The following is an 18,797-nucleotide window of genomic DNA, read 5'->3' on the forward strand; positions in this document are numbered from 1 at the left end:
GTCAAGGGATATTATGATCAATCGACTCGGTTTTGTTTTTCAACCTCAGCAGCAGCACTCGGTGCTGCTCCCATCCCCTTCGCACTTCTATCGCAGAAGCGCAAACAGCGCAATTAGTAGCAGCAGCAGCAGCGGCAACTCTTGCGCGACCACAAGACGATGCTGCAGGCGCATCCGCAGTCGAAGATGGATTGCAGCACAGGAGCAGAGAGTTGAAAAAACGAAAGAAAAAAAAACGGCGCTTCATTGTGATGAGGGAGGGGGGGGGGGGGGGCTATTATCGTCGCGCCGGTTGGGGAAAGGGTCAGGAATGTAAAATTAATGACAACCATTTGAACCTCTCCACCAGGCGAACAAGGGGGGGGGGGGGGGGGGGGATGGCTGCGCAATCGACACAGCACGGCCAGCTGTTGTTGTTGTTGTTGTTGTTGTGTGTCGATAAGTAAGGAGATGAAGTAGGAGCCGACCGCGCTCCTGGCTCCTGATGAGCGCGCAAGGGGAAAGGGCGCGCGCTGATGAGTTTGAGTGCGTGCGTTTTTGATGAGTGATGAGGTGCGCGCGCGCGCGCGCGCCTCCTCGCACCTTGTGATGGTACCGCGCTCTGGTCAGTTGGAAAGCATTTATTTCTTTTTTTTTATTTTTCCCCCGTCGCTTTATCTTTCCTGCGGCTGGCGAGCTTTTTTTTTGTTTTGCAACCCCCTGGGTGTTTGTGTCTCTGTTGGCTAATGAAGATTTTTTGTTTCATAATCGATCGAGATTATGGGCCTCTGGAAACCCGCGGACGGGGATGATGATGGGGGTGGGGGTGGAAAGGTACAGCGGGTGCTGCCAGGATAAAGGGTTGGTGGGGCTTAATTTAGCTCTGTTTTTTTTTGTACAGATTTTTTACAACTCTTTTTTTTTGGTTTTGCCCTGACGAAAAAGATCTCACATCGTCATCATCATCGGGGGTTCGTCACTTGCTGCTGCATATGTCGCCCGTTGTAGTCTTTCGTAGCAAATCCTGGTTGTTCTCCGTTATCGCTGCATTTACGCCCTGCCATTGCCTACACTAAGGTGTTAAAGCCTTCTTCGCGACTTTTCTTACCCCCCCCCCCCCCTCCCTTTTTTCCCTTCCCATTCACCCTCCCGGGAGAGGGTGGAGATTGTAAATGGTAAAAATTTGAATACCAGTGGAGTGTGTGGCGCACAATGGTTAACGGTTGCAGTAGGTTTTCCTCATTTGACACCTGAAATGGACACAGTGGAGACAGATCCTTCTTCACGCTTCGCATGCGGAAGCACATCGTGCGCCCAGGGGGATGGAGGCTCTCTCTCTCTCTGCATGGTGTTGGTGCTGGTGCATGATTGCATGCTCGCCTCCCATTTACGCATAACAAGAAGAATCAACCCCCAACCCCCCACCCCTCTTCCCTTGTCGCTAGCCTGGCACACCGACTCGGTGGCATTTGACAGCCAACGGATGACAGCTTCGTTACGTCGCGCGCGCGCTCGCGCCACAAGCCTGTCGATTGCTGCTGCTGCTGCTGCTGTGATGCATATGATCAACGAGGGGGGACGAAGAGTTGAATCACAAAAAAAAAATCACCCATTCTCTCCTGCTAAGCGAAGGGCAAATGCTGCATACGGGAGGGCATTTGAATTTCGAAAACATCGGCCAGCACCTGGTGCCTCTAGTGGCTGCGTGGTGCCAGGTGCCAGGCGTGCTTTCCACTAGCCCGCTGCCCCTCGTCCTGTTGCCACCTGTTACTGCGCTTGCTGCTGCTGCTGCTGCTGCGGCACAGAACGCGCTTCCCATAAACGGGAGGGGGCGAATCGAGGAGGCAGCAGCTTTGAGAATCGATCGGAGGCGCGCACCACGGCATCGTGTCCGCTGCTGCTACTGCTGCTGCTGCTGCTGCTAGGAGGAAGGAGTACACGGTGGCGACGGTGACTGGGTCAGGGTGCGCTGTCAGTGTCTTAATTCTTCGATTTCTTGCGACCGCAACCGAGAGGGAGTACACCGATGTTGACGTTGTGCAACACACAGAGAGGGAGAGAGAGAGAGAGAGAGAGAGAGCACATGCTGCTGCTGCTTTGCATTTGCCATTCCACTTTTCCTTCTTCCTCTTCCTCTTCTTCATCCGCGCGTTTCTGTTTTTTTTCGATTTTCCTCGCTCGCTCGGTGTATGTTAATGCCAGCGGTGGCCTTTAGCCCAAGCACGCCGCCAGCATGCCACCCACGCATGCACCACCCCCTTCTTCCCCTTTCCTTCTGGCCAGTGGTGGTGGTGCGTGGCGTGCTCTCTCCGCACGCTTTGTGTGCCTTTTAAGGGAATAACACTATGCACCCTCCCCCTCCCCGGCGGTGCACACGTTCGCCTGCGGGGTGCAAAATTGGATTGGCCCGCCGAGGGGTAGCACTGGAGCGATCTTTTCGGGGGGGCTGGCAAAACGGATGTGCTCTGCAGTTGCTCCCGGGTGCGTGTCTTGTTGACAATGCTGTGGCCGTGCGTGCCCTTCCGCCCTGCTCCCTCCCCACCTTCTTTTTCACCACTTTTTATCCTGAAGGTGGTCGAAGGCGTGGGAACTAATTACCTTGCCCGTTGGCTCTCTCTCTCTCGCTCTCTTTATATCTCTAGCGTTCTCTTATTCGCTCACGATGGAAATAAATCGATTTTTTTTTTTGTTGCTTTCGATCATCCATGGGGATGAAGGGATGAAAGAAAAGTTCCCGGGGAAGGTATGGATGGCGGTGACGCGCTAGGCGTCGCGAGTTTTATTATCTTCGCGACGCGGAATCCCCACCAACCAAGGAGAAAGAGGCCCCACTGCGTGCCTCCATGTGCAGCACAAATCAATTTACTCAGCCTCGCTCTCGGGCACGCTCTCACAAGGGTGCCCATTGGTGGGTTCCGCCTCATTAGCGTTGGATAGCGCTGCGCAAGGCGAATCGCTCCATTGTGCTGCTCGCTGCATTTCCACCGACCACACGCCGCCTTCCTTTTGTCACCATTGATCGCATGCCTGTATGAGCGCAGCAGCCAGCATGAACCGTTGAGCATCCTTTATCCCATCCCGATGGCACTTGATGTTGACGGTAAATACCGCAAGGAAAAGAGCAAAAGAGAAAGAGAGAGAGAGAGAGAGAGAGAGAGAGAGAGTAATATTGATGTTTTTTTTTCTCAACATATTGAACAAGATTCAAAGTTATTAATATAAAACGTCCCCTTTCGGCTACAGCAGTGAAGGCATCGACAACAGATGTGGTTTGAGATAACACAAAAATCATATGATGGAAAAACAAATACTTCGCGCTATGAGCAACGTTTCTTAATGGGGGACTTCGGTATTTTCGGGCCAAAAAAAATGCCCGTTTTTGACGATTTTTTGTGACGCAACCATTCAACGTTATTTTTCCAAGTAGTTGGCATACTAATCTACAACTTTTGAAGAATATTGGGTGTTGTAGTGGGCAAGATTCATTGAAAAATTCATCCGTGGCATCAATTTTCTGATGGTGCGTCTGCGAAAAGATACTTTTTACGCTGGCCATCGTAGCTGCGTGATGGGTCATCAAAACAATACAAATCGATACTAGTTTAAAAGATTATAAGTTTATCTAGGTAGCACCGGAGAGTTTTTGTTAATTTTCTTATTTTTCGATTTTTGGCAGATTTTTGTAGTTGAAAAAGTGATCCTTTTTGCGATTCTGCTATAAAAACACGGGTTTTAAGATTTATTTAAAAATAAATATCAACAATTTTAAAGATATCTCGACGGTGTTACCTGGCAAAAAGTGTACAGATTATGTGTTAAAAATTTCAAATCGATCGGCCCTGTAGTTTTTACGGTACGATGGGCACCGACCTTGTATGAATCGCGGATTTTCAAAATTCTGTATCTTTGTCAGTTTTTCCTCGATTGATCCAAATGTTAAAAATATGTGTCAGAAAAAAAATTTAATACTGAAGTCCCCCCTTAAATAGGAAAATAAAATGTAATACCTAGAATTCAATAAAAAATACTGAAAGGTAACCCTTTTCCAACCAATTAAGTTGCATTTTCATGACGCACGATGACAATTTTATGGCAGACAATGTAGTCCACGGACATGATCAACAACAACTGAAGTTAATCCTCTTGCATGCAAGAATTGATCAATCATATTGAGCCTGGTGTGCTCGAACCAATCGACAGAGCGAGCGAGAGAGAGCAATAGGTTTTGGCACAAGAAAATAACAACACCCAAAAACAAACCCCTCAAACCGCGAGCACAGCGCCAAACGACGAAAGACTCTCACCTCACGAGTCGGCAAGCGACGAAACCCCCCTGTTCCGTTCCGTTTCCTCCTGGTGCTGTGTTGTTGTTTTTTTGTTTCCCCCGATACTCTCCATTCGATGTTAATAACAACTTTGTTATACAAATTACCATTTCATTAAAAGGTGGCGCGAGCGCGTGCCTCTCGCACACATGCATACATACCCTTCGCAGTGGGAAGGGGGAGTGGTGTTTTTTTAGGGGCTGTTTGGCGGGCACGGGACACGAAATTCCGATTTGTCACCGGTGGCTCAGTTCGGGCACTGCTTCGAGGGAGGGGGGGAGGGGAAACGGGGTTGCGAAGGTGTTACCTGTGGGAGAGTCAGCAGCAGCACACACTCATCATCATCATCATCATCAGCAGCAGCAGCAGCACCAGGCTCTTGCTGCCGGTCGGCGGGGGGTTGGTGGTGCTGTGTGGTGCTTATGATCTGACTGCACCGTGCAACCGTATCACCTCCCCCACTTCTCCCTCCCCACCAATACGTACTCGCAAGAGTGCGACACGGTGTGACGCGAAAAGAAATGGAATAATTACAGACATTTATTATCAATTTGGCGTACATTAAAGGCGGCGAAGAGGCAAGGCGAGTGAGTGAGGTCCAGATGCACACGACGTTCGTTCGTCCGTTCGTTCGTTCGTTCGTTCGTTCGGTTCCCATGAAGTGTGCAGCGAGCGAGCGAATGCACGGCACTCATCGGCTTATGCTTTACCTTTACCCTCGTCCCATTCGCGTCGATTTGCTGCGCGAGTTAACGGATGTTTACCTGATCATAACAGCCATACTGAAGCAACACCCGACCATTCGAGGAATGTTCGTCGTCGTTTACCTGAACAGGTCAACCATCCTGAAACAATACAACCAGTCGCCTCGCATCTGCTAAGGACTTCGTCGCCAATCCGGGATTCCCCGTAATTACGTCTCTACTGGCAGCCTACCTAGCATCTACAATGTTCGTCGCCAACCGTCACCGACAACCGACATCGTCCTTACCTACAACAACCGATATCGTATACCTGCGACAAATACATAGAGATTCTATGTATCCTCCCTCTTCCTTCCATTCCACCTCTCTACCTTTTCCGACATTCCAAAATGTTATAAAAACTATTCCATAGAAATAAAACCTTACTTCGCATACACCAATCAAGGAACCTAGTTGTCTTCATTTCGTTTGACTCTTCGCCGGAACGTAGTCTCACCCGTATCCCGGAAAGTTAACTGGCGCCCGAATAGGGACCGTTCTTCAAGTTTTAAAGTGAGATGAAAAGTGCTTAAAAACCACAACAAAATCTGCCCAAAAAGTGAGGTGAAAAGTGTTTAAAACCACAAAAAAAAACCTGCACAACAGCGAGGCGGAACGTGTTAAAACCACGATTAGAAAACCTGCACAACAACGAAGAAGAACATCGTTCATCGTGACCTGCGACTCGTAGACGAAAGCTCTCGAGCGTCGACGAGGGCCCTTAGTAGGCAACGCCAAAAAGGATCATCCCAACTCTTCAAGCATCGGTCATCGAAGGCATGAGCATCGTAGTCGACGCAACGTTCCTGATTGTAGCGTAAGTCGCCTTTATTTGTAAGCGATAAGTGTTAAGTGCAGTGAAGCGAAAAAATTTAGGATTTTTTTTTGCACAGTGCAAAAAAGAAACATAAAGAGTAAGAGTAGAGTGTATGATCTCCGATAGGAAAAACAAACGGTGCCTAATTTTCGACACAAAAGAGAATGACAAATCCAGCTGTTCAACCCACCATTACCATGGACCATGAGGATTTCATGCGTATTGGGAAGGTTCCGGACTACGTTCGCGACCTTCCTATTTTCGAAGGAAAACCGAACCAGTTGATGTCTTGGCTCATGGAGGTAGAAAAAGTTCTACACATGTATGCCAATTTGCCGAGAGACTCCATGCTCTACCACGTGGTAGAAGGCACCATAAGGAGAAAGATAAAGGGTGAAGCAGCCGATGTGCTCAACACCAACGGAGTGACGGGTGACTGGTCAACCATCAAATCTACCCTACTCCTCTACTATAAGGATAAACGGGAATTGAAAACCCTAGATCACGAACTAACTGCGATCTATAAAAAACATTCAGAATCCTTAAGTAGCTACTTCAGTCGTGTAAACAATTTGCTTAGTGCCATTATGACACAAATCTACACAGACACGAAGTATGCGATCAACGCAGAAGCCCATGTTTCCTTTTTTAAAGAAAAAGCATTGGATTGCTTCATAAGAGGCCTAGAAAGTCCTCTTTGCTTCTTATTAAAAAACAATAACCCCCCTAACCTACATGCTGCGTACAATTATTGCTTAGAATACAGCAATATGAATGTAAGAGCGACATCATTTAGAGGAGTGACAGCAGTAAATAATATTCCCAAACCGAGGGATTTATACACAGCGCCACCTCCAAGGCCCATGTATATCAATAACCCCATCCCTCAAAGACTACCCCTTCCTCCAAGAAATCCTGAGCAAGGAAACCATCTTCCCCCACAACAACAACGTAACCAAACAAGCCAAAATTTGTATCAATCGAATCCAAGGCCGCAAGCTTTGAATAATAATCCCGTACCAATGGAAGTTGATCCATCAATACGAACAAAGGTCTCAAATTATACTAATCGACCTCCTAACAGCCATAGAATAGCTCAACCCCCGTTTCAACAATATAGGCAAACTCATTCTGTAGATGCCCCCACAGAATACATTCAAACAACACCCACTTCTTCGCAATACAGCGAATTCTATCCTGAGGATACCCTGTTATATTACACCCCCGCCGAAGCACCCCCTTCACAAAATTGGCAAACTTACACTGAAGATACTCCGATCCAAACAGCACCACCTTTTCCGGAATACAGTCCAACTTATCAACAAGACGCCCCGCTAGAATATGTCCAAGCAGCGCCACCTTTGAATGAAACAGATTTATACAACACCGAACCTGCTAACGGTAACAATGCTGAATCTCATTTTTTAGACTGGACCGCAAGATGGTGAATCCTTTTCTCCCATACATCCTCTTGCGGACATCTAAAGGAGAATTCCCCTTTCTGGTCGACTCTGGGGCCAACGTAAACTTAATCTCACCTAAATTCGCTTTAGCTTACCAAGATTCAAAACCATACGAATATCGTAATAATGGGATTAAAAGTGCTACAGGAAATTCCAACGTTACTTCAGCAATAGACATTACATTTTTTAAACCCATTTCCAACTATAAGTTTCAATTCATCTTGTATGACTTTCACCCATTCTTTTTTGGCATCGTCGGTACGAATATATTGAGAACACTCAGTGCTGAACTTTGTTTCAAAAAGGATAGCCTTACCATAATCTCAGACGATGGCCTACCTTTTACAATACCACTACAAAAATATTCAAGAAAGAATGAAAATCATTTCGTCAATTTTCGAGTGGATCATTTAGATTCCCCAAAAAAACAAAGACTTACAAACGTACCTAATACGAACAAACAAGCAATCACTAAACACGTAAAATGTGCCACGAGCACTAAAGAAACAACTCCACTTCAGAAAATGAATCCTTACCCTGTTGCATACACAAACGAGGTAACAAAACAAATTAACACTAATATCGTAGCAAATTCTTCCAGTCCAAAGGTATACCCTATGACATGCACTAATCATTCGGCAAATGATAGAGAGAATTTTTTCATGACTTCGCCCGAAGCTCCACCAAATTCATTCAAGCATCAGTTAACCCTCAAAGAAGAAATTAAAGACGTTCAATCTACTGAACCAATTCCCAATTTCAATCAGGAAAAAGTCACAATCCCAAAAACAACCGAACGATCATTACAAAAAAAACACACAAACCCTATTGCAATCTGCACCGAACAAAAACCCCCTTTGCCATCTGCACCGTTAGAAACAATGAATGCACAAGTGACAAAAATTGATTCTAGAGCCACTGTTGATGTGCTACCAAAGTTAAAAGAGGCGGCACTGGAAAATAAACCTACTGACATTCTCATCATGAATGGAGATAAGCCATTGGAGCCAAAAGAAATTACAGAACTTTTTCATATTAACGGTATCACTCCTTATGTGACCGCCACAAGAAGAAGTGAAATGAATGGTGTTATTGAACGATTCAATTCCAATTTACTCGAAACAAAACACTCGCACATACATCCTCCAGATTTGGTAGCGATGTCAGTGCACAAATATAATCATTCTGTTTCAACTGGTACCTTGAATACTCCCATGGAAATCATTGCACCTTCAGACGATATACCCACAATCTTAGGAAAAGTTCTTATAGGAAAAGATGTAACATATCACAATCAATCGCTAGGAAACCAAACAATATCAGGAGAATCCGAAGCTCATATGAAAGCGAAACGAAAGCTCCATCATTACAAACCATTTAGAATAAAAAACATTATGACCAAAGGCAGGGAAAGCGTTACAAAAGAAGGAATATCCAATCCACAAAAAGCAAGAAATAGATAATACACGATAGCGATGCAGGTACTTACTAGATATAAAGCTGTAACTAGTAATATTAAGAAAGCAATTGTTCCCAACCGTCAATACCCGTCCCTAAAATCCCAACCTTTCATCATACCCAATGTTAAAAAACTCATATACGATATCAAAGACTTGCAACGAGACAACGGCAAATGCACACCCGCATTACTTCAAGGAGAATCAGCCGCTTGCGATTACGTGTCAAATCCAGCAAAGACTGAAATCATCCATTTAGATATGAATCATCTAATAATCGATGCAGTCAGCACCTTCACATTGAAAACCACTTGCGGCGTTAAAAAGAGAAACTTAACTGGCTCATTTCTAATAACCTACGAGACATGCAATATCTTCATCAACGAAAAACTGATCTCCAACAATAAGACTGAAATGGTCGGATCACCATTGAATCTACCAATTTACGGTATCAAAGTATCGCCACAAAACTCCATCATCAATTTAAGTCTAGAACACCTACATTCATTGCACAAAGAACTTAGAAATGAAATGAAGGAAATCAGATTAGAAACCAACAGCATCACATGGAACGGATTTCACACGAGTATAATCAGTTTACCCGTGCTACTGATTATCATCACCGGTATCTACCTCGGTATAAAACTTTGGAAAGGAAGAATGGTCACCAACATTCATGAACCACCAGCACCCAACAACGAGCTCAATGAGAATAGCTACAACCCGCCTACAATGATGCATGTGTTTCGTACGGAGCCTCAAATCTAAGGGGGGGGCGAGTTAACGGATGTTTACCTGATCATAACAGCCATACTGAAGCAACACCCGACCATTCGAGGAATGTTCGTCGTCGTTTACCTGAACAGGTCAACCATCCTGAAACAATACAACCAGTCGCCTCGCATCTGCTAAGGACTTCGTCGCCAATCCGGGATTCCCCGTAATTACGTCTCTACTGGCAGCCTACCTAGCATCTACAATGTTCGTCGCCAACCGTCACCGACAACCGACATCGTCCTTACCTACAACAACCGATATCGTATACCTGCGACAAATACATAGAGATTCTATGTATCCTCCCTCTTCCTTCCATTCCACCTCTCTACCTTTTCCGACATTCCAAAATGTTATAAAAACTATTCCATAGAAATAAAACCTTACTTCGCATACACCAATCAAGGAACCTAGTTGTCTTCATTTCGTTTGACTCTTCGCCGGAACGTAGTCTCACCCGTATCCCGGAAAGTTAACTCGCGCATTCGCAATCCACTGCTGCTGCTGCTGCTGGCCATGCTGAGTGGACGGATAGCGCCCACCACCACCACCACCCTCATGGCCACCCTTCTTCCTGCGCATGTGCATTTCTTTTTCCGTGATTTCCTTTTTTTTTTCGTTGCCGTTTGTTGTCGGTGGTTTGTGTACTGCACCTTCCCATCAAACGATGATGATGGTGACACGCGGTTTTTGTGCTTTGGTCGGTGAAGAATGCATCATCATCATCATCATCCCCCGGTGGCGTAATGAGGGTGGCTCTCGATAGAAGAAGGCGCGGTGGCCAACTACACTTTAGTGCCCATTTGGTGGGTTTTTGTGCGGCGGCATTTCTCGGGCAGCCCTTTTGCCAAAGCGAGACACAGAAGACGTGCCAGGGTCCACAGCGCATCGCACACATTACAACCAGCAGCTACTTCTGCGCGTATTCTGCGTCATTCATCAATTCATCCGAGCGCATCCTTTGTTCTTTCTGTGTATCTCTCCTCCATTGCTGGTGCTGTTTGTGACCCTCTCCACAAGGGAACACAGGAAGGGCGCGGAAGGATGGAAGAAAGGGATGAGCAAAAGAAGGAAGTGGAGAGGTTCACACGGGCGCGCGCGCTCGCTCGACACTACACAATGATGCCTTCTCCTTCCCTGTGTCACCATCTCTCTCTCTCTCGCTTCCTTTGATCGATATACAGTATGCAAAAAAAGTGTATCCACCCCTTGTAAGAAACTTGGATTTTGGCTGATTTTTCATGGAAACTCTGAGCCCAAAAATGTGTATCACCCATCAATAGTTTTGTTTTTTTTTTATTCTTCTTTACTTTGCTTTTTACACTTTTCAAAAATACCTTCTAGAAACAAAGATTATACAAGAAACAGTCGAGCAAGGTAAGAAAAACGCGTTTCTTTACGCTTCTTAGGTGCTTAACTCCATTATTTTTGGCGCTAAAACCATAGAGGCTTCTGAGGCCTATCAGAAGATTTTTGTGGGATTAAACGAACTAAAATGCATCGTTGAAATTGAGAGAAAAATGGTTATTTGATTATTGTGGAGTTAAAAACTGTACAATACCATTGAATGAAATCCATGAGGGTGTATACACTTTTTTTGCATACTTTTCGTACCTTGTTCGACTTTTTTTTGTAATATCTTTGGTGTTATGAGGTATTTTTGAAAATTGTAAAAAGCATAGTAAAGAAGAATAAAAAAAACAAAACTATTGATATGTGTTACACATTTTTTGGCAAAAGATTTTTTTTGAAAATCAGTGAAAATGTAATTGCTTGCAAGGACTGGATAAACTTTTTTTACATACTGTAGCTCCCAAGGGAGGGGCGGTTAATTCCAGTAGTTTTTTACGGGCTACTGCCACCTGACGATAAGGCTTCGATTGAGGCACCGATCCAGAAGCGAACTGTCAGGACCTTTGCCTGCGCTGGTGGCGGCACACAACTGGTGAGATCTCAGAGGATCAATCGCGCATCAGCCGCGTGAAAGAGAGAGGAAACACGTCGTCATGTTGCTTCGATTCGAATCGAGAGAGAGAGAGAGAGCTGCCAAGTCCTTCAAGACCCCCAGACAGTTCTTAATGATGATGATGATGATGATGGTGGTGGGGAGGATAATGTGCGTTGTCGTGGTCGCCGTTGTCGGCGGTCAATCGAATTATGAAGCGTAATTAGCCCGGCGCGCAGGATTGGAGAGGCCAAAAGTGAGAAAAAAGAAAGAGAGAGAGAGAGAGAGAGAGAGAGAGAGAGAAAAAAGAGAGAAAGATTTTTCATGTTTTTTTATGTATTTTTTTTTATTTTCATCCCCTCGATTTGGATGAAAGGGCGATGCAACCCCATCCTGCTTCCCGCTTGCAGCGCGCCTGCTCAAAGCCCTTTGACCCAAAAGTGGCGCCTCTCGTCAAAACGGACTGTGAGGGGGGGGGGGGGGGAGTGAGAAACAGAAGGGGATGCAAGGGGATGATGGGGGTAACAAAACATAGTGAGCCAGGGCAACACACCTGTGCACGACTCGATCGATCTGTCGAACCGAGGGGGATGATGGTGGGGGTGGTAAGGGGGGTGGAGGAGGTGCATTTCATGAATGTGAATGAATGGTGAAGAGAATGAAGATCGATGTGTGTGCGTCCGCCCCGGGTGCTCTGATTGCGGGCACCAATTTTTCTCCTGCGCTTTTCATTGAGAAAAGAATGACGCCGACCCGTCCCAATTGTCGGGTGCTACTATCCTTTTCGTCCTCCCTTCCCTCGTGTACCGTAGCGTTTGAATTGTCTGTCCGTTGTGGTCTTTTGTTGCAGCACCAGCAGCAGCAACAACAACAACTATGTTGCCGCCACGGAGATGAAGATGCATGTGATTGCATTTATTATGTTGTGCGCTCCTACTTGGTCAACCGAAAGCGCGCCGCACGTTCAGCGACCATCAACTTTGTTGCTGCTGCTGCTGCTGCTGCTGTTGCTGTGTCACAATCGGACGCAACCGGACGCCTGGTGTGCGCGCGCTTAGTGTGACCGTTAACACGAAGCACATTAGGAAGAGCGCCGGTATAACAACGGTGGCGGCGGCGGCGATGCTGAGGCTGATGCACCAGCAGCATCATCATCATCATTGACTCGCCAACAGCGAATGAAACACATTTTCTCTCTCATTTTCTCCCACACATGCCTTTTTGCAGTGTGCTACAAAAAAAATCGCTGATGAATCTGCACAAAAAGCCCGTGGTGTCGGGATCCCTCGGGATCAATCCGGAGCCACCGCAGGAGCGACTGTCTGTTGTCTGTTGTCTGCTGTTGGCCTTCTTGGGGGTTTTGCGCCATCGTCATTGTGTGTCGGGGTGGCGCTCCGGCCGACCGTAATTACCTCGCGTTCCCCCCGCCCCCCTTTTTCACTTTGCGGCCCTTTTCTTCCCCACCCCTCGCACCAATCTAGACTCCAGCTACCCCTCCAGCGGGGTGGAGGGTGACAATGCAAAAGGAGAAGATGCACACGTACACGCGCGTCTTGATTGATGCGCTTTTTGACCCCACATCTTCCGAGAGGGAGGGGGATAGCTTTATCGCTAGAACCGCAACCCTCCATCGCGCGTTAAACAACTCCCTGCGGAACCCCGATGCACTCCTCGGCCTGTAGGACATTGGGACGTTGTAATAGGACCAATTGGGTTTTCATTTTCGGTCGTTCAGCGGGTGGTGCAGTGGCTTCCGAATCCGAACACCCCGCTGGAGCACCCCAACCCCTAGTTCGTTTGTCAAGCGACGCCCGGAACAGTAGCAGAGCACCACTGTGCCTCTTTCTCTCTCCTACCTGTTGTTGCACTGCATAAAAAAAGCACCCGGTACTACGCTTATTAATTCGCCACCACCACCGCACACACCCGCCATTAGGGTGCGCCGCGGTGCCGAAAAAGTTGCTGCCGAATAAAAAAAAACACCTTCAGCAGATCGAATGGGAAAATCAAGCTCCTTTTCCCACGGCTCGTCACCCGGTGTGTGGTGATCGGGGGCGAAGCGAATCGAAAGACTTCAATTCGCTCTAAGCGACGAAACCCAGCGAATCCAGCGCATCCATCGCATGGTGTGTTTTTTTTTTCTTCTTTTGTGTGCACCCGGGAACTTTCGGGGGAGAGATTCGACGAGAAAGAGAGAGAGAGAGAGAGGAAGAGAGAGCGAGAGAGAGAGAGAGAGAGAGAGAGAGAGAGAAAAGAAAAAGGAATTACATTTTTCGACCAGAAACACTTCTAGAGAGTACAAGAAGAGATGGCAGGCAGACACGGAGTGCACCGGAAAAGCAATTTATTTCTTTTAGAGGCCCCCTCCGGGATGCAATCATCAACCACCACTGGGCTGGGCTGTCGAATGTGTGAACGTGAAAAAAACCGAAAAAAAAAATTGAAAGAAAAGTTACCAACAACTTGACTGAACATAACAGCAACCAACAAAAAAAAAACAAAAAATGATGCGACCCCGGACCCGGGGTGAGACAATGTTGCACCGCAGTGAGTGATCCTTGGTCCTTGCGATACTTTCTAACACACAGCTTTAACCCCAAAACGCACGTGCACGCCTAAACGCCAATGATTTGGACGATTCGGACGTTCCGTTGCACCCCCCCCCCTCCCCCCCCCGCTTTTTCGCATAAAACCCAATTACATTATTACGGCTTCGTTGGCTCTGCTCCGTAGCTTCGAGCTGGGAGTTTGTGTTTTTTTTGCGAGGTCCCAGCGTCGTGAATATTCCGGTAATGCTCCTTCCCGGCCACGTCCATTGGCATACAGAGGGGAGCAGCAGTGTAGGTAGGATACGCGGTAATCGCGCGGTTGAAAATGAATATTAATTTATTGAAATACTTTACGAGCTGGCTGGGGCACACCCGTTGGAGGAAGAATGGTTTCCAAGAAGCTCGCACAAACCATGATTTATGCTCGGGGTGGGGAGGGGTCACACATGCTGTGCCTGCAACAACAACTACACAGAACATATCGAGGATACAAACTGCCTAAACTGTTGTGCCCGGTGGCAGCACACTCTATTGCAGGCAAACGGAAGGTTTGGGGCTGCTTTGGAATGTAAATCTTGTCTGACACACACACACACACTCACAGAGCTGCTGTTGGTCCTACGAGAGATCCTCTTTGCGCGCGCTCTGCGACTGACGAGCGAGCTGTCAAGCTGGCAGAGCGACCGCAAAACCTTTTCGTCTCCTCGCGGTTCCCCTGTGACAGAAAGGACGGAAGGGAGGGGGTGCTGGTGATGATGATGATGATTGTTTCTGTAGCAGATTTAAATTATGTTGAGCAGCGCGCCCCCCCCCCCCCCCTTCTTTTATAGCTTCATAAACATTGGCCTGTCGATGCTACACACCTCGGGCACGAGAGTCATATATTGTCCATTTGATGGGCCCCAGGCCTGAAAGGGGAGGGTAGGGGATGCCACAGCAAAATTGACCTCGCACGCGGTAACAGTAGCAGCCGCAAAGCAGCGCGCAACCCCCTGAAACTGATTTACGATGGAAGAATGGAAGCGTGAGCTGCGGAGAGCGGGCGAGAGGGGTGGGGGGGGGGGGTGGATGCGCTTCCGGCAAGAAGGGAGCCCATTTAACGGCGGGTCATCTCGTGGTGGCCCTCCCACAACGCTACCCGAAACGGCATAAATTAGTCTGGCAAACACTCTGTGCCTCTACTTGCACATTCTACGGACTGCTGAACCGGTTTCGATCGACCTCGGTCTGGGTAGGCCTTCTGGGGTGGCAGCCATCGACTACAGATCGATCAATCAACCTAACACACCCGGCGGGGCAGGGGGGGGGATGGCAGATTAGAATAGATGAGCTACGCGAGTGGATTAGCCAGCTGATAAGGGAGGGAAGGCGAAGGGAAGGGACATGGCCGCGGGGTAATCAATCAACACAAGCAACTCGCGAGCCCCAACCCCCTCAAGTTGTGTCCCTGCTGTCAGCTGTCGCGTTTGGCACCAGCATGAGAGCGCTGACCCGTATCTCCTGTACATTCCTACCACCTTTTCCAACAGTGATCCCCCTCCCCCGGTGCGAACCGGGATGATAAATGAGTTAATGGTCCGATCTGTTCGATTGATTTCCAATTTTTCTCTCTCTCTCTCTCTCTCTCTCTCTCACACGCTGTATCAGGTGGTCCTATCGGCCTGCTCCTCGTACTTCCAGACGCTGTTTCTCGACCATCCGGCCCGGCACCCGATCGTCATTCTGAAGGACGTCCGCCTAACCGAGCTGCGCACGCTGATCGATTTCATGTACAAGGGCGAGGTCAATGTCGAGTACTGTCAGCTATCGACACTGCTAAAGACGGCCAAATCGCTCAAGGTAAGGGACGGCCGCGAGTAGTAGCACACACCCCCTTTTGATCACCGATCACCACTACCATTGTCTACTTTTTCTGCTTCTTCTTCTTCTTCTTCTCGTTCTTTGGCGTGTGCGCGCACGCGGGATAGGTGAAGGGTTTGACGGAGATGACCAACCAGAGCAGCCCGCTGACCGAGCCGAAGCTAGAACCCGAGCGACTGAGAGCACACAGCAGCAGTAGCAGTAGCGGCGGCGGCGGCGGCGGCGGCGGCGGTGGCGGCAGCGGCGGCAGTAACCATCTTCACCATCACCACCACCATCATGGTGGAAACGGTGCCAGCACCGGTAGCAGCCGCAGCGGGGCACCACTCGCTGCGTCCGAGGCGGTACTACCGACCAACCTGTCCCGGTCCTCACCGACAATGGCGGCGGCCGTCACCACCACCAGTACCACCACCACCGCTGCTGCTGCCTCGAGCGGGCTCCTCGATAGTGGCGGTGGCAGTAGCAACATCCCGAACGACAACAGTTCCTCCTCCGCTACGGCGGTCAGTAGCACTATCACAAGCAGCATCACGACCAGCACTAGCAGCAGCCCTGGAGCAGCAGCAGTAGCAGCGACAACATCACCAACAACAACAACAACAACAACCACCACCACCACCACAACAGCTAGTGATGGGCTGCATCGCGCGGTGACAACGACCGCACAATCGTCTCAACAGCCACCGCATCACCACCTGCTTCTACAACAACATCCTCATCTTCCACATCACCACCACCACCACCACCACCACACGCATCACCAGTCGCCGCGTCGATCCAGCAGCAGTGTCACAAACACGGTAGCAACCACGCTCACCTCACCACCGGCAACTACCACCACCAGTAGCAGCAGCAGCAGCAGCAGTACCAACAACCCGCTACTGTTCAACAGCAGCGGCAGCAGTGGTGACGTTGTAACAGACCTCTCCACCACGAACCAGAACCTGGGCCGAAGTCGTTTGCTGCTGGACGACAGTGACACCGGTGGATTGGTGGCGGCCGACTGTAGCACCAGCCGGACCAGCAGCAGCAGGAGTCCCGTGGCCACCGACAGTCTGCTCACCTCACCGAACAACCACTGCTCAAAAGCTGCTGGTGCTCTGAACGCCGCGCCCTTGTCGTTGACGCGGAAGCCACAACGTGATACCGGGATAGCGTCCTCCTCCTCTTCAGCGTCAACCTCTGGGACAACAGCCGCCAGCGTGGTGGCTGCTCCTTTACCGACGACGAGCTGTACCTCGTCGTTTCTCTCGATCGCGGCCCTAGCAGCCGGCGGCAGCAGTGGGACAGATGAAGGCCATCCGAGGCCCCGGCCGGTGATACAGAGTCCGCTCCATCCGCAGCATCCGGATCCGGAGGCCAGTGAAGCGACCAGTGTGCTGTCGTCCCAGCTGGCAGCGGCGGCCATCAGCAGCGATTCGCTGCACGAAGTGGTGACAGGTGGTGGCAGTAGTACCCATCATCATCATCATCACCACCAAGCGTCGCGGCATCACACGCACCGCCAGCAGGAGGAGCAACGAAGGGGGGACGAACTCACCGAGGCACTCGGACGGCAGGGGACCGAGGATGAAGCGAGTGAAGCGTTGGGGCTTGCCGTGGGAAGCGAAGCGACGGATAGCAAGGAAACGCTCAGTGCTGGTGGTAGTAACACTACGCACACCTCCCACACCACGCACACCAGCACCGTAAACAATAATAATCTCGTTCTGACGATAGGTGGACGGGTGAGTGATCCACGGCACGGGCCACCGGAACGGTTGCTACAGCAAGACGAAGAAGACGATGACGATGATGATGATGATGACGACGATGACGACACGGTGGGGAGGAAGGAAGCGGATGAAGGAGAGGAGAGGCAGCGGCAGGCGCATCGTATGATTGCGGCCAGTTCTACGACCAGCAGTGCGCTTAGTGGCGAGCTACCGGACCGACCGGAGACAGGCAGCACCACCGACCACCACCACCCATCACTAGCGGGTAGTCCCACCTCCTCCAGCAGTGCCGCGAACCTGCAGCGACTGTCTAGCAGCGAGGAGCAGCATGCCGTACCACTACCAGCACCACCGCACACTCCAACGCATTCGCTGTTGTTGCGCGATGTGGTGATGGTTTCCGGTGCGACCGCCACGACGGCGGACTATGACGATGATGACGACGAAGAGGATGAGGATGAGAACAACCTGCATGATGAGGAAGAGGAGGTAGAGGATGAAGAGGACGAGGAGGAGGAGGATGCGGTGCTGATGGCGGCGGCAGCAGCCGCCCAAGATGCGGCAGCGAGCAGTATCCGACCGCGGCGTCCCGAAACCACCACCACCACCACAATCACTCCCCGGGACCGAGAGGAAGAGGACTGTGATGAGCTGTCGATGGAGGGTGGCCGCCGGGTCAGTGGGATCGCTGCCGGTGGACGTGCTGGCGGCCAGGACGATGACGATGACGATGATGAAGAGGAGGAAGAAGAAGATGATGGACCGCACGATCTACACATCGGCAGCAGCGGTGGCCCCAGCATACTCGGTCACAGTCGTCATCTGCTGCAATTGTCACACCATCATCATCACCATCAGCAGCAGCAGCAGCAGCAGCTGGCAGCAGCGAGCAGCGAAATGGCCGCCGAACTACTGCGAACGGCTGAACAGCATCAACGGCAGCAGCAGCGGCATCGCCGACGGCGATCCTCCGATGAAGAAGCGGCCGACACACACCAGCGTCGAAGAGGAGGCGAGGGGGATACCGGTACCGGAAGCCGAACCGGTGGAAGCAACAACAACAACAACAACAACAGCTTCAGCAACAACTCAGAGGACGAGTATGAGCCACCGATGAAGATCAAGAGTGAAGTTGGTGAGTGATTTTGTGTTCCCCCCCCCCGGCGC

General features: G+C 49.5%; 1 protein-coding gene across 6 annotated transcripts in view; it reads left to right on the plus strand.

The window, feature by feature from the left end:
- The window catches only part of LOC126579754 (mucin-19-like), a 126,085-nt gene that overhangs the window by 69,400 nt on the left and 37,888 nt on the right, over nt 1-18,797 (plus strand). For all 6 annotated transcript variants that reach the window (XM_050243308.1, XM_050243309.1, XM_050243313.1 and 3 more), the window contains 2 exons: nt 15,700-15,891; nt 16,020-18,765. In XM_050243308.1, the coding sequence (XP_050099265.1) occupies nt 15,700-15,891; nt 16,020-18,765 (2,938 nt within the window). The remainder of the gene's footprint in view (nt 1-15,699; nt 15,892-16,019; nt 18,766-18,797) is intronic.

This window comes from Anopheles aquasalis, chromosome Y (assembly GCF_943734665.1).
Source record: "Anopheles aquasalis chromosome Y, idAnoAquaMG_Q_19, whole genome shotgun sequence".
Classification (NCBI taxonomy): domain Eukaryota; kingdom Metazoa; phylum Arthropoda; class Insecta; order Diptera; family Culicidae; genus Anopheles; species Anopheles aquasalis.